Source organism: Manis pentadactyla, chromosome 1 (assembly GCF_030020395.1).
Source record: "Manis pentadactyla isolate mManPen7 chromosome 1, mManPen7.hap1, whole genome shotgun sequence".
Lineage (NCBI taxonomy): Eukaryota > Metazoa > Chordata > Mammalia > Pholidota > Manidae > Manis > Manis pentadactyla.
This window is the reverse complement of record NC_080019.1, coordinates 234585212-234597408: the sequence shown is the minus strand read 5'-3', so window position 1 is coordinate 234597408 and position 12197 is coordinate 234585212. Positions and strand designations below refer to the sequence as shown.

The 12197-nt window shown below is 47.3% G+C and overlaps 1 protein-coding gene across 7 annotated transcripts in view; it reads left to right on the top strand.

The window, feature by feature from the left end:
* The window catches only part of DOCK3 (dedicator of cytokinesis 3), a 347773-nt gene that overhangs the window by 290565 nt on the left and 45011 nt on the right, over positions 1-12197 (top strand). For 6 of the 7 annotated variants that reach the window (XM_057487065.1, XM_057487062.1, XM_057487078.1 and 3 more), the window contains exons 25-27: positions 1915-2042; positions 4280-4426; positions 6271-6369. In XM_057487065.1, coding sequence (XP_057343048.1) covers positions 1915-2042; positions 4280-4426; positions 6271-6369 — 374 coding nt within the window. The remainder of the gene's footprint in view (positions 1-1914; positions 2043-4279; positions 4427-6270; positions 6370-12197) is intronic. The other variant, XM_057487070.1, reaches the window with a different exon arrangement.

Genomic DNA, 12197 nt, shown 5'->3' with positions numbered 1-12197 from the left:
ATGTCCCTGTCCCAGAGTAAACTTACAGGGCACAGGAATAAGCCTCAAACGCTAGCAGAACAATTACTACAATCTTTGGTAGTAAGATTCTTAAAGTTTGACTTTGAAAATCCAAGAACAATAATTTATTGGTCTGGTGCTTTGTGCATTTGCAATACTAAGTATGTGTTCCCTTTAACTCCATTCTGCCAGTGTTGCTGATGGTGAAGCTGCCGCCAGCACAGCCAGCTTTTCTCCACCAGCAACCGTGCAGACACTCCTGTCCTCACTGGTTCCTGGACTGAAGCTGTCGGTGGTTTAGACACAGTGACACTCAGGCGGCTGCACACACTCACCTTGTGCACTGCTTAGAGAAGATGGTTTCTGAATGTATGGGAATGGGGACAGCAGACTGTCCTCAAGACTGTGCTTTATTTCTAGTTTTTGTGTGTACTTGCTGCTTCCTGTGATCACATAAAAAGAAAAACTGTTCTTAAACCTTCTGTGGCAGTGGAGCTATGGAATTAGATTTTGAGATGACAAGCCATCCCCTGCTTTTCACTGAATGCCTGAGTTGCAGCCTCTTCCCCGAAGCAGGAGGCTTTTACCAACACCCGTGTTCCCGGAACACACCAGTTTGGGTCTCTTCTTCAGCAGGGTCCAGTAACAAACTGCTGTCCTGTCTGCAGGCAGCTTCTGGTTGTTTTAAATCCTGCTGTGTTGGTATTCTGGTTTGCAAAATATATTATGAACTTCTCTCTTGCCCAAGCATCCCTTTAAATAAATATATTATTAGCTGTCATTCCATTTTATTTTAACATATTTTACCTATTTGACAAGACAGTCCCAAAATCTCTTTATGTCATGTAATTTGTCTTCAGCTGAAAAAGATTTTCTTCTTGAATTTTACCTGGAGCACTTAACTCTAGTCAAATATGAACAATAAGTCCAAAATGCCATGGCTTGTTTGTGTCACTGGTGATCTGACTGCATCATTGTGCCAGGTATGGTGGTACACTGCCGGGTCACCACTCCCTGGCCACAGAGCAGTGCAGGGCACAGAAACACATTCACACTTGTATTTCCCTTGTCTTCTCGCCACACCTGTGGAGGAAATGTAGACAAGGCCATTGGCACCTCATTCTACAGGTGGAAAAAGACCAAACCCATAAGAGGAGTCGCCTTGCCTAAGGCCTTAGGGTGAGTTAGTGAAGGAGCTTGAGCTAGGATTCGGCCTTTCTAAGTTCAAGGCTCTAAATATAGTCATCTGCTGATGAAAATGCCACTCAGATGGCACTGAGGAGAAAAGACAAGTAGGATTAGCAATACAGGCTAGCTAATTATCAAAGGTTTAGGTCAAGACAAAAGTCAGACTTCCATTCCATTAATGGCTGTGGACACACGTTGTGTCCCACAGGCCTGATGGGGAAAGCTGGCAGGCCTGACCTAACAGCTGTCACGGAGTCAGCACTCAGAGGAGGAGAAGTGCCAGGCCGCCTAGCCAGGGTGCCGTGAGGAGGGACCATCTGTCACCCATACCAAGTCTGCAGGCTCAGTGGGTGTGGTTCATAGAACTAGATGTGTCATCTAAGTGGGGTTTTCACTGTAAGCTATGCTGTTAATTTGGAGTCTAGTCATTAAAGTGATTTCCTTTGGAAGCAATCCCCTAAACATTCCTTGATCTTACTCAAAATGCCATAGATACAAAGGCTCGAAATGAGACAGGAGGGAAGACAGATGGAAGGGTAATGTGGTAGGATGGCTTGTATGTCCTGGAAGTGGGCTTTTAGGCCCCCATCAGGGAGGGTCTGACCGCCAGCTTGGCTCCAGTCCCAGCCCTCCTACTTAGAGACGAGCAAGCCCCACCGTGCTGCTGGCTTCCCGAGGCAGCTGTTCTCCCCGGAAGGCCTTCCTCACCTGTGTTCTCTTTCCCAGAATCCCGCCGCATCCTGCTTCCTGTGGTTCTCCATCATATTCACCTTCACCTGAGGCAGCAGAAGGAGCTGCTCATCTGCTCAGGGATTCTTGGCAGCATCTTCTCCATCGTCAAGACCAGTTCTCTGGTAGCAGCCCTGCGTCCACCCCCCACCAGCTCTGCCCAGCCTCGTATCACTTTAGCCAGGGGCAGATCAACCCAGATCACTTGCATGTTTCTCAGTCAGAACAGCGTTCATCAGTAACAGAAGGTGCCCAAGAGGATGGAGGCCTGTGTGTATCCAGCAGGCTCATCGGCACAGCACAGCCTTGCTGTTTTAACAAGTTGTGCCACCATCAGTCCACCCAGGAATGTAGGTGTCTGTAGCTTCCGAAAGCCTGGTCCTGTGCCAGGCTCTGTTTCTGTCTAAAGGTATCAATTCTGCATTCCCGGGAGTGTTCTGAGGACCCTCAGGCACCAGCACAGCGGGGCAGGCCAGATGGGGGGTGTCTCGCTCATTCAGACTTCTCTGTGGCCTTCCTGGCAGCATGATGCCCCCCCCACCATACGACATGCTGTGCCATGCCAAGGCCAGGGCGTGCGACGACCACTGTTGCCCGCAAGCGCTCTGAGCCTCCTGGGACGGCAGAATTGTATTTTAGGGTGAGGTGTCAACTATGAATGATTTTGCCTGTTTTCATTCCTCTGTTTTTCTTTTCAAAAGAGGTCTGTGATGGGAGGGGAGGGAAGGAAAGACATGTATCAGGTGGATAAGGGTAGGAACTTATTTTTATTTTATATGATTTTGGTAACAGAAGAAATGCATATTTCTTAGAGAAAATTTGGAAAGTATGGGAAAGTATAAAAAAAGAAATTAAGGACAAGAATGAGTTTTTTATTATACCACCTTATTAAGCTGAGATAAGGTTTCTGGAGAGTAAATTTCGAGTGCATTTAAAATGAAGGCCAGTAGCCAGGGGATAACATACAGGGTCAGGCTGGCCCTGGGGAGCAGGAGAGGGGCCGACAAGGAGGAGCACGCTTGGCTTGAGAAGGCTGCTGGGACCATGCGGGGTGCTCTGGTGTCCAGACTTAAGTGCCATCTGGCGGCAGGGCCCAGCTTGTCAGTGACTGCGACGGTGGGGGTGGCCCTGCTTGCTGGCAGCGCCAGCCGGGGCTTGGTGGCGCCCCTTCCCACCGGCCTCTCCAGGCAGCTGTGGCACAGAGGGGCTGCTAGTGAGCCAGGCCACACGGGGGGGTGGGGCAGGAGGCTGGCTGCTGAAGGGGGGAGGACGGGAGGGGAGGAGTGGAGTGCCTGGGAACAGGTAGCCTGAAGGAGCCCATCTGGGGTATCTGTGGGGCCACACAGATGGGTGCAGGTTAGCTGCTGCTTAGGGAGCCAAGAGACGCCACAGGGCAGAGCGCCACCATCAGTTCGGCAGACGGAGGTGATGCCTTCCGCCCTGAGAGCCGCTCAGATTCTTCCGCAGACAGCGTGTGATTATATGGACCGGGCGGGGAGGGGGTGGGGGCAATGTGAGCTCCGTGAGAAGAGGAATGCCATCGTGCTCACCTATGCACTCAGGAGCCCAAACAGGACTGGCACATGGTAAATGCTTAACAGGTGGTGGGTTGATGGGTGGATGGCAAGTGGACATTTGGACCAGTAATAATACAAGGAGCTTGGAGAAGGGGCAATGGGAGTCCCTTTGCAAGATCACTAAAACCCAGTGACAGGATTTGGGATCGGACTGAGAGGTTTGTGCAAGGACCGCACAGGCTCCTCCTGAATACAGAGCCCGGGGCTGGGAGGCAGGCCTCACTGAGGAGGCCTGTTCCATTCTTCTTGTGAGGCTGCCCAGGAAAGACACCCTGAGACTAGAGCCCCCCGGGAGGGTGGGGAACACAAGCCTGAGTACCTGGCCTGGCTCAGGTCACCCGAGGCAAAACCCGTCCTCAGAGACTGAGAAGCTCCCTGTGTATCAGTGTCAGTGCAGGAGCCGCCCCCTCACTTCCTGGTGTGGACACTTGACCATTTTCTCTGAGTTTGTCAGCTGAGTTATGCTTTCTCCTGACTTTCTAGGGAAATCAAAGAAAATATTTAACTAGAACCTTCGCTTCTTCCCTCTTTGTTGAAATTAGTGCCTCTACCCAAGATTTAGAACTGCGGGTGTCAGGGTGGTGCTGGTTTTGGGGGAGGCCCCAGCCAGCGTGCCAGGGCAGCAGCAGTGGGGGTGTGACACCTCTTTGCAGAGCCCTCGTCCCTGTTCCGTGACACTGCACGCTCGGAGGCCAAGCACCCACGCCCGCCGTGCTTACCCTAAATACTGCCGGCTCCTGGGGCCTGGCCTCTGCTAACATGTGCTCTCTCGCTGCTCGCTCCAGGAGGCAGATGTCATGGAGGAGGTAGAAATGATGGTGGAGAGCCTCCTGGACGTGCTCTTGCAGACTCTGCTCACCATCATGAGCAAATCGCACGCTCAGGAGGCGGTAAGAGGGCAGCGGTGCCCGCAGTGCACAGCCGAGATCACTGTTAGTAACTAACGTTCAGGTTTTCTTGCTTTCTTTTCTAACCTGGGGCTCCTCCATGCCAAACCCCACCACCATTCATTTCAGCCTCCCTTCCTGCATGGTCGTCAGCATGCCACCCTTTCCCTGCCTCCAGTCTGACTGCCCTCCCCTTCCCTGGAAGCTCTGGGCTTGAACCCCAGCTGTTCACTGGAGAGGAAGTTCAGGGAATAGTCTTGTCCTCTTCTGATTCTGAGCCGAGTCATCTTCTACACTGTGGGCTGAAGCAGAGATGCAGGGAGATGCTGGAAGTGTGGAAGGTGAAAACAGGCTGTTCCTTCCGGGAACAGGCTCCCTAAGTGATATGTGTCATTTTTCATAATATTTGCTTGTATCTACAAAGGGGTTGCTTTTGTCCACAATGTTTGTATCTAAATGTCTAGCATCAGGGAAAATGTGATGAGGTGGAATTGCACTGGCATTTCTGATCCAATCAGAAGAGAGTCAGGCTGGGAAAGCCTCTCAGGTGGGCTGAGAGGCAGCCCCCAGGGCCCCCCTCCTGTCCCGAGTGGACTGCTTAGGCCTGATGTTGGAACATGCTAAACAGATCGCTTGGAATCTTCCAGGGGGCAGGTGGGAGACTGCAATGAGCTCTTTGAAGAAACCCCTCTATTGGAGCAAGCCGAGGCCCAGCCCGCTTGGTGGTGGGCAGGGAGCTGGCCTGCCCTCAGGAGCAGTGGGCTTGGGGAGAATGCAGCGCCCCGGGGGTGAAACACAGGCCTGGCGGCCCTGCAGCCCCTCCGACCAGCAGCGACACTGTTTACCTGGGCAGGACCCTGCTTTACGTACCTAACAACTATTAACTTGTTTAGTGATGCTAATAATGAAGTGATTCGTTTTAATAGATTTAATGAAGGTGATGATAAGTACAATTGATTGAGTACTTCTTCATGTACTGGACTTTCTTAAACACTTCCATACATTAATTCATCTGATCCTCACAACAAATCTGTGAATTATGGCATATGCTCACTTTCAGGTCATGTACGTATATATTTTTTTCATACATATGTGTATAATAACAGGTCTCAAAAGGATTTGAGAGACTGAAAAACTGTTGTCAAATTCCCATGAGTTTAAGAACAGTTGAAAATCATCTGGGTAATTTCCCTTCATCCTGCTGAGGAGGCAGCCTTCTCAGAGGAGGCCACATGTGGCTGTTCCACGCCAGAAATCGCTGTGAGGTGGCGGAAGTCCCTGGGGTCCTTAAAGCAGGGTTTTCCAAGTACCCCAGTTGGAACTTGAAGAAATTTTAAAGTCTCATTTTTTAATCCTTAAATCTTCACTTGTCTTAAAGCTCATAGCTCATCTTCTCATAAAGGTCGGTTTTGACGCCTTTGCTTTCCAGACAGTGACCACATGTGAACCCCGGGAGTTCTCACAGGGGTCCCTGGAAAAGGGCTGCACTGGCCTGGCAGGACGGGCAGAATCTCAGTCTGTCCAGAGAAGTCCAAATGTCCCGTTCCAAGTAGCACCCCCCAGACTTGGGTAAGGTGCCCTGGTAACATGCTGACAAAGGGCTGTAGCCAGAAGTTTCCCAGAAAAAAGTGGGGTGCTAGTGAGACTATCTTTCTCACTTTACAACACCTCTTTGTTACAGGTTAGGGTTTCCAATCAGCCCCGTGCTGCAGAGCCCGAGGCCTCCCTTAGCAGAACAGAAAACTCAGTTTCAGGGACAGAGCTGTCACCTTCCCTCTCATGATCGTGGGGCCATCTCAGACCCTTCCTTCTCTCCTTGCCTTCTGTGGTTTGAGGGAACACAGCCCTTGAGGCTGGCCATGCTAAGTGTTTTTTGGGTCGCTCCCTAGGGTGAGTATGTGTCCTGCCTTCTCTCGCTGCTCCGCCAGATGTGTGACACCCATTACCAGCACCTCCTGGACAACTTCCAGAGCAAAGATGAACTCAAGGTAGGCAGCCAGGCACTGACCTTTCACCCAAGGAAGGAAGCCTGCGGCTAAGGCTGCTCAGGGGCTTTCCCGCTGCCAGGGGCCGAGCGCAAGTGACCAGTGCTGCCCAGGATGAAGGCTCTGCCAGCCCGCTCTTCAGCTGAATGTATGGCTTCCAGAAACTAAAAGCCAGCCGTGTACCCATGCAGCCAGACCCCGGTAATGTTAGCTGCTTTTCCCTGACTGAGAACCCCCCTATGACCCTGTGCCTCTGTGGGGAGGCTACTGTGGGCCACGCTGGTGGTCAGCAAACCCCAGCTCCTCCCTTTTGAACTCAGCAATCCAGGTTTTTTTCCCCTGCAAACCAGGTTTCACTATTTAATACCAACAATAATAATAATAGTGACAACTTTCTTCATTAAAATGTGTTTCTGGAAGACACCTATAAAGAGCAAACGTGAGCAGTGCCCACTGGCTGCCAGTCTGGGTCTGGAGCACTGAGGGGTAGATAGTGCATGATGCAGGCAGCAGCAGAGCAGCCCCGGGCTTGAGGTGTCAGCTGCCGACAGACCCCTGGGGCGTGTGTCTTTTACCCATCTTAGAACATGCTAGTCACTTCATCCCTGGATACAGGAACTGTTGCAAACTTTAGGGCTAACCTCTGCCTCCACTCAGAGCCAGGCACTTGCATTTTATAGTAAGGTATTATCCTCTTTTATTTGTGTGATTTTTATTAATCATATTGTATCAGTTAACACGTGTCAGCTGTCACTTTCTGGTATCTGATCCTATCTGCCTTTCCACAGACAGGGCTCTCTGCAGACGGTTGTCATTAACTCACGCAGTGAGGCCAGCCTGTCTTCTCGGAGGGATGAACTTGACAGTCCTTGAAGTGAGCTTTAAGTTAGCCAGGCCACAGACTCACATCCAGGTCAAGCAGTGCTTAAGCCAGGGTGCGGAGCCTGAAAATTCGGTCTTGCCTATCCTAGATCATTTTCGTGCTCTATGTGTGTGTGTGAGAGAGAGAGAGATACTGATTCTCAGTCAGAAGCTCAGGCTAGCATCATTGTCTTAACTTTAAATCTTAACCACAGTAATAAATATACATAATCCTAAAAACCAAAGCATATCAGAAAGCTTGGCGTGACCTGAGCCGGAACACCAGTGGCTCCCCTGAGTCGTTCCTGTCTTCCCTCTGACATCTCCAGCACCGTGACGCACACTTTAGGCTGATGATGGGCCCTCTTCATCACACCCGGGCCAGCCCTGTGGCGAGCCCAGAGCTGTACCATCGCACCTCCTTTCTGGTGCAACTTTTTGTTTTTCCTAGAATTAATCATCTTTCGTGTGTTTTTTTCTTCTGGTTTTCCCGTCTGGCCGGGGTTCGTACTCCCTCTGCCGTCTCCGCCATACACCTCTTCCTCTGACTTTCCCCAGGGTCATGTCTGTGAGATACTTCCAGGTCACTTTATTTTCTGGAGACTTGCCCTGTTTTTGTTTCAGTCTCTGTCTTTCCCGTCAGAGACAGACTCTTCTCTCCTATGTGGAGACCCCTGGATGTCAGCGTGTGTCCAGCAGTGAGGTGCGCTGGTGCCGAGGAGCAGCTCTGCCCGAGTGCGGGGCTGGGCCCGGCAGGCTCCCTGAGGGTGACGGAGGAGGTCTGGCCGTGGGTCTCGGCGTGCCTCTACTCCTGCATCCACTGGCCTTCTCTCTTGTCCACTTCCTGAGAGAGGAATCCTCTGTCCCTCCTGGGGATGGACTGACCTGCGGGTATTTGGGGATCTGAACGGCGGAGGGGCAGGAGTCTTCCAGCTCAGCAGGGAAACTTCCCATCCTTGCCTGTTTTCTTCTTGGCCCCCCAGCCAGCCACACCTCAGAGCTGTGTCCTGAGGACAGACCCTGGGTGACCAGCTGTGCCAGGGAGCAGCCCAACCTTTCGGCAGGGCAGGGGAAGGCTGCTCATTTAGCATCATGGATGGCGGAAGGATGTTGGGAGCCCAGTCTTCCTGTTTCTGACCCTCACCCTCCACCCCACAGAGGTGCCTGGTGATGCCTACAGTTTCTGGGCGTCTGGGACCCCACCCCTGCCACTTCCAAAAGACCTTGGTTGTTGGCGTTCCTGGGCACACTGCGTCCGTTACCAAGAAAGCTTTCAAACTGTTGGCCTCTTCATCACTGTTCTCTCTTGTTCTCTTTGTCTCTGTGAGCATGTGTATTTTTGTTCCTTGACTGCCATTTTCAAGGAATTGAGGAGAAACGGAGCTCAGGGAACACGTCCATGGCCCTCATATTGATACGGAGTTCTGTATAGGTGTTCTCTTTTTATCACATTATTGAGAGATAATTCATAAAATTCATGCTTTTAAACTCTGTAATTCAGTGTCTCTTTGATTATATCCATCTTAAAAGACTTAATCACAAGTAACAAGATCATTCAGTAATAATTTACAACTTCCTGCAAAGAAAAGCACAGGTCACACGGTTAATTGGTAAATTCTACCAAATTTGTAAATAAGAATTAATACCAATCCTTTACAAATTCTTCCAAAAGATAGAAGAGGAGGGAATATTCCCCAGCTTATTTTATGAGGTCCTTATTACCCTTATATGGAAAACCAGCAAAAACCTCGTAAGAAAAGCAAACTATAGACCAATATTTGCTATAACTATAAATGCAAAAATCTTCAGCAAAATACTAGCAAACTGAACCCAGCAATGTTTCAAGAGAATTATACACCATGATCAAACAGGATTTATGCTAGAAATGCAAGGTTTGGTTTAACATGACAACCAATCAGTGTAATACACCATTAAACAGAATGAAGGACAAAAATATGATCATGCTAATAGGTGTAGGAAAAAAACATTTTTAAAAAATCCATCAACCTTTCATGATAAAATCATTCAACAAAGTAAAAATAGAAGGGAACTACTTCTTTGAAAACGTTCTATTGAATGCTTTCCTCTGACGATCAGGGACAGGAGGAGGAGGACTGTTCTGGCCACTAGTATTCATCACCCTGAAGGCTCTAGCTGGGGCAGTAAAGCACAGAGGCCAAGTAGCAGGCCCCTAGACCAGGAAGGGAGAAGTGAACCGTCTCTTTCTCAGATGACATGATCTTGTACACAGCAAGCCCAGAGGCATCCACAAAATGCTCAGAAGCAACGAACAAGTTCAGCAAGGTAGCCAGATACATGATCAATATACAAAAATCAGTTCTATTCTTTACACTAGCAACGAACGGTCCACAATTGAAATTAAAAACCAGTTCCACTTACAATAGCATCAAAATGAATAAAATAATTAGGGAAAGAAATGAAAGAGCTAAATAAGTAGAAAGACACCCTGTGTTCCTGGACTGAAATATTTTAATATCTTTAGGATGACAGCACCTCACAGTGATCGACAGGCTGGATACGTGACCTGTCAAAGTTTCAGCTGCCTTTTTGCAGAGATTGCTAATCTGATCCATAATTCATATGGAAATGCAAGGGATTCAGAAGAGCTAAACACTCTCAAAAAAGAAAAAAATACTGGAGGATTCAGACTTCCCAATTTAAAAACTTACAACAAAATAACAGTAATCGAGATAGGCATATAAATCAATAGAATTGGATTGAAAGTACAGAAATAAACCTTTATATTTATGGTCATTTGATTTTCAGTAATGGTGCCAAAACAATGAGGAAAGAGTTTTTTTGACAAACGGTGCTGGGACAACTTGGTACCTATGAGCAAAAGAATGAAATCACACCCCTGCCTCATACCATAGCAAGAATGACCCCCAGTGAAGCCGTCTGGTCCTGTCCTCGGCTTTGTGTGAAGCTTTTTAATTACTGTTTGATCTCTTCACTTACGATAACATCTGTTCAGATTTTCTGTTTCTTCTTAAAAGAATTTTAAGTTTGTATCTTTCTAGAAATTTTTCCATTTCATCAAGGTTATATAATTTGTTGGCATGCATTTGTTCATAGTGTCCCTTATAACCTTTTCTAGTTCTGTAACATCAGTTCTTTCTTTCTTTCATCCCTAATTTTAGTAATTCAAGTCTCTCTTTTTTATTTTATGGTCAATTTAGCTAAAGATTTGCCAATTTTGCTATTTGATTCATATCTGCCTTGTCTTCTTTGTGCCTCTCGTCCTCCATTTATGCCTTCTTTTATGTTAAATATTTTTAGTGTGCGATTTTAATTTCCTCATTATTTCCTTTAGTATGTTTTTTAAGTTATTTTCTTAGTAGTTGCCCTGGGAATCACAATTAACATCTTGACTTAAAACAGTCTAATTTGGATTAATACCAGTTTGGTTTTAATAGCATACAAAAACTTTACTCCAGTAGAGCTCCATCCCTTCCCCCTTTGTGCGATTGCTGTCATGTAAATCACACCTTCATACCTTGTAATCTTAACGCTGTTTTAAAACTACAGCTTTATACAGTTGTCTGGCAAATCAAACAGGAGATAGAGGAGTCAAACACATAGACAGCCTTTTATGTCTTGATAGTCGTCTTTCCTCACATTCATTTCTTCACATGGATTCACATTACTGTCTAGTGTCCTTTTATTGAAGTCTGAGAGACTCCCCTTAGTATATTTCTTGTAGGGCAGCTCTACTAGTAATAAAGTCTCTTTTTTTATCTGGGAATATCTTAATTTCTTCTTTACTTTTGAATGCAGTTTTGCTAGATTTAGGATTCTTGGTTGACATTCTTTAAGTGCTTTGAATAAGTCATCCCACTGCCTTCCGGCCTCCACCCTCCCTGCTGGTCAGGGCCCCTGTTAATCTTACTGAGAACCGTTTGTACGGGGTGAGTTGTCTTTATCTTGTTGCCTTCAAGATTCTGTCTTCGTTTCTGGCATTTGACAGCTTGACTGTGATGTGTCTGTATGTATAGCTGTTTGGTTTTATCCTATTAGGAATTCATTGAGCTGCTTGGATGTACAGATTAAAGGGTTTTTTCCATCAAATTTGGAGAGTTTTTGCCAATATCTCTCCAATATGTCTTCCTCTTCCTCGCTGCTCCCTTTCTGACAGCCCTGTCGTTTGTGTGTTTGTGCACTCAGTGGTGTCCCGCGGGTCTGTGAGGCTCTGGTCATTTTTCTTCACTTTTTCTTCCTGTTCCTCTGGGTAATCTCAGTTGCCCTATCTTTAAATTCAGTGATTCTTTCTTTCTTTCAGTTCAAACCTGCCGCTAATCCCCTTCAGTGAAATTTTCATTTCTGTTATGGTACTTTTCAAGTCTAGAGTTTCTATTTGGTGCTTTTTAAAGAACTTCCATTTACTTTTCAAATATTCTCCATCTGGTGACATATTGTTTATAATTGCCCCCAATTCTTTAGGCATGTTTTCCTTTAGTTTTTTTAACATACTTACAACAGCTGATGTAGCATCTTTTCCTAGCAAGCCCAGTACTTGGATCACCTCAAGGAAAGTTTCTATTGTCATTTCTCCTGTGTATGGGCCATACTTATCCTGTTTAATTTCACATCTTACCATTTTTTTTTTGGTTGAAAACTAGACAATTTAAATAATGTGGCAACTCTGGAAATCAGATTTCCCCCAGCCCAGTGTCCCCAGAGTTTGTTGTCATCACTCCTTGTTGTGTTGTTGCTGATCATGTGTGTTTGCTTTTTGCTTGCTTAGCAGCTTTGCTGGACTAATTCTTTACATCTGCATTTTTTGTTGTGTGCAGCCACTGAAGTTTTCATTCAGTTAGCTTTGTCATCAACTGATAAGCAGACAGAAATTTCCTTACGCACCTTAGATCAGTGTCTTCCACCATTCCCTAAGTGTCCCTGCGTGTGTGTCAGGGCCTTGCCTTCAGTGCCCTGCTGGGCCATCTCTCCCT